The sequence below is a fragment of the Emydura macquarii genome, unplaced genomic scaffold (genome assembly GCF_026122565.2).
Source record: "Emydura macquarii macquarii isolate MOO-44397 ecotype Brisbane River unplaced genomic scaffold, CSIRO-AGI_Emac_v2 contig_629, whole genome shotgun sequence".
Taxonomy (NCBI): Eukaryota; Metazoa; Chordata; order Testudines; family Chelidae; genus Emydura; species Emydura macquarii.
This window is the reverse complement of record NW_027130766.1, coordinates 7,528,128-7,529,448: the sequence shown is the minus strand read 5'-3', so window position 1 is coordinate 7,529,448 and position 1,321 is coordinate 7,528,128. Positions and strand designations below refer to the sequence as shown.

At 51.2% G+C, this 1,321-nt stretch overlaps 1 protein-coding gene across 1 annotated transcript; it reads left to right on the top strand.

Annotated features, from left to right (window-relative positions):
* Positions 1-311: 311 nt before the first annotated feature.
* LRRC3C (leucine rich repeat containing 3C) lies at positions 312-1,094 on the top strand. The gene has a single exon (XM_067540929.1). It carries the CDS (start codon positions 312-314, stop codon positions 1,092-1,094), a length of 783 nt encoding a protein of 260 aa, XP_067397030.1.
* The last annotated feature ends 227 nt before the right edge of the window (positions 1,095-1,321 follow it).

The window sequence follows — 1,321 nt, the reverse complement described above, 5'->3', positions numbered from 1 at the left end:
AGAGAATAAATGACCTGGATCACATAAAAGATATGTAATGGCCCTTTGTGCTCTTAGCTGGGTCTTCCCAAGCAGTGCTGGTTCTCCAAACAAGAATGTATGTGCTGACGTTAAATCTGGGACCAGAACCTAGATCTCCTGAATATCAGTGCAGCCCCACATGCCCAAAGCCACACTGTTTCTCCCTGCCTAGCATGTTTCATATTTTCCCCTTGCTATCTCTTACTCAGATACGATGAATCCAGCAGCTGGCTTGAGAGAGAGAGACAGCTGATCAGCAAGTGGCCACATGATTATGCAGACACCCCACCATGCCTCTAGTAGACTGGCTCCTCCGCCACTCGGTTACCACGTGGCTGCTCCTCCAGAGCTTCGTCCTGATGACCTTTTGCTTCCATTCGGCAACTACCTTTCCCAAGGGCTGCTACCACGCAGAAGAGGACGGTTACAAAACCTTCCGGTGCAGCAACGCTCAGCTCACAGAGGTCCCTAAGGACATACCTAACGACACTAACAAGCTCTACCTGGATTTCAACCAGATTGCCTTCCTCCCCAGTGACGTCTTTCGGAACTTGCCAGTCCTGCTGGAGCTGGATCTGTCGCACAATGCCATTGCCAGGATAGAGAGTGGGGCTTTCCGGGGCTTGTCAGAGCACTTGCATTCTTTGGACGTGTCCTCAAACAAGCTGGTGTCAGTCAACAAGGATGTCTTTAGCAATCTGAAGGCCAAGGTCAATCTCTCCAGTAACCCTTGGCTGTGTGACTGCAAGCTGCAGGAGCTGATCAGGACCGTGAACCTGGTTGCTGGATCCTCTGGGAGCATTGTCTGTGACTCCTCTGCTAAGGAGGAGCATGTTGGCAAGCCCTTCCTGCAAGTGGTCACAGACATGGACTTCTGCAGCTTTTACAAAAAGACCACGGACATAGCCATGCTGGTCACCATGTTCGGCTGGTTCGCCATGGTGATCTCCTACTTGGTCTACTATGTCCGGCAGAACCAAGAAGACGCCCGGCGTCACCTGGAGTACCTGAAGTCCTTGCCCAGCAAGCAGACGAAGTCAGAAGAATCCTCCACCATCAGCACCGTGGTATGACTGACAAACCTTTCCCTCCTGTCCCAACCCCAGCAAACGTAGGTCCCCTGGGAAGTTTGTTGAAAGACTCCTGCCGAGTTTCATGGGTGTTCAATCAGCTCCACGGACACACAATGGCTGACGAGTCTGTTAGTGAACAACGACATTAGTTTTGCCCTTTGGAAAATAAACAGATGGTTTCAGGAGACCCAGCCCAGCGTTTTCAGAACAAAACAGGAGCAAGAACG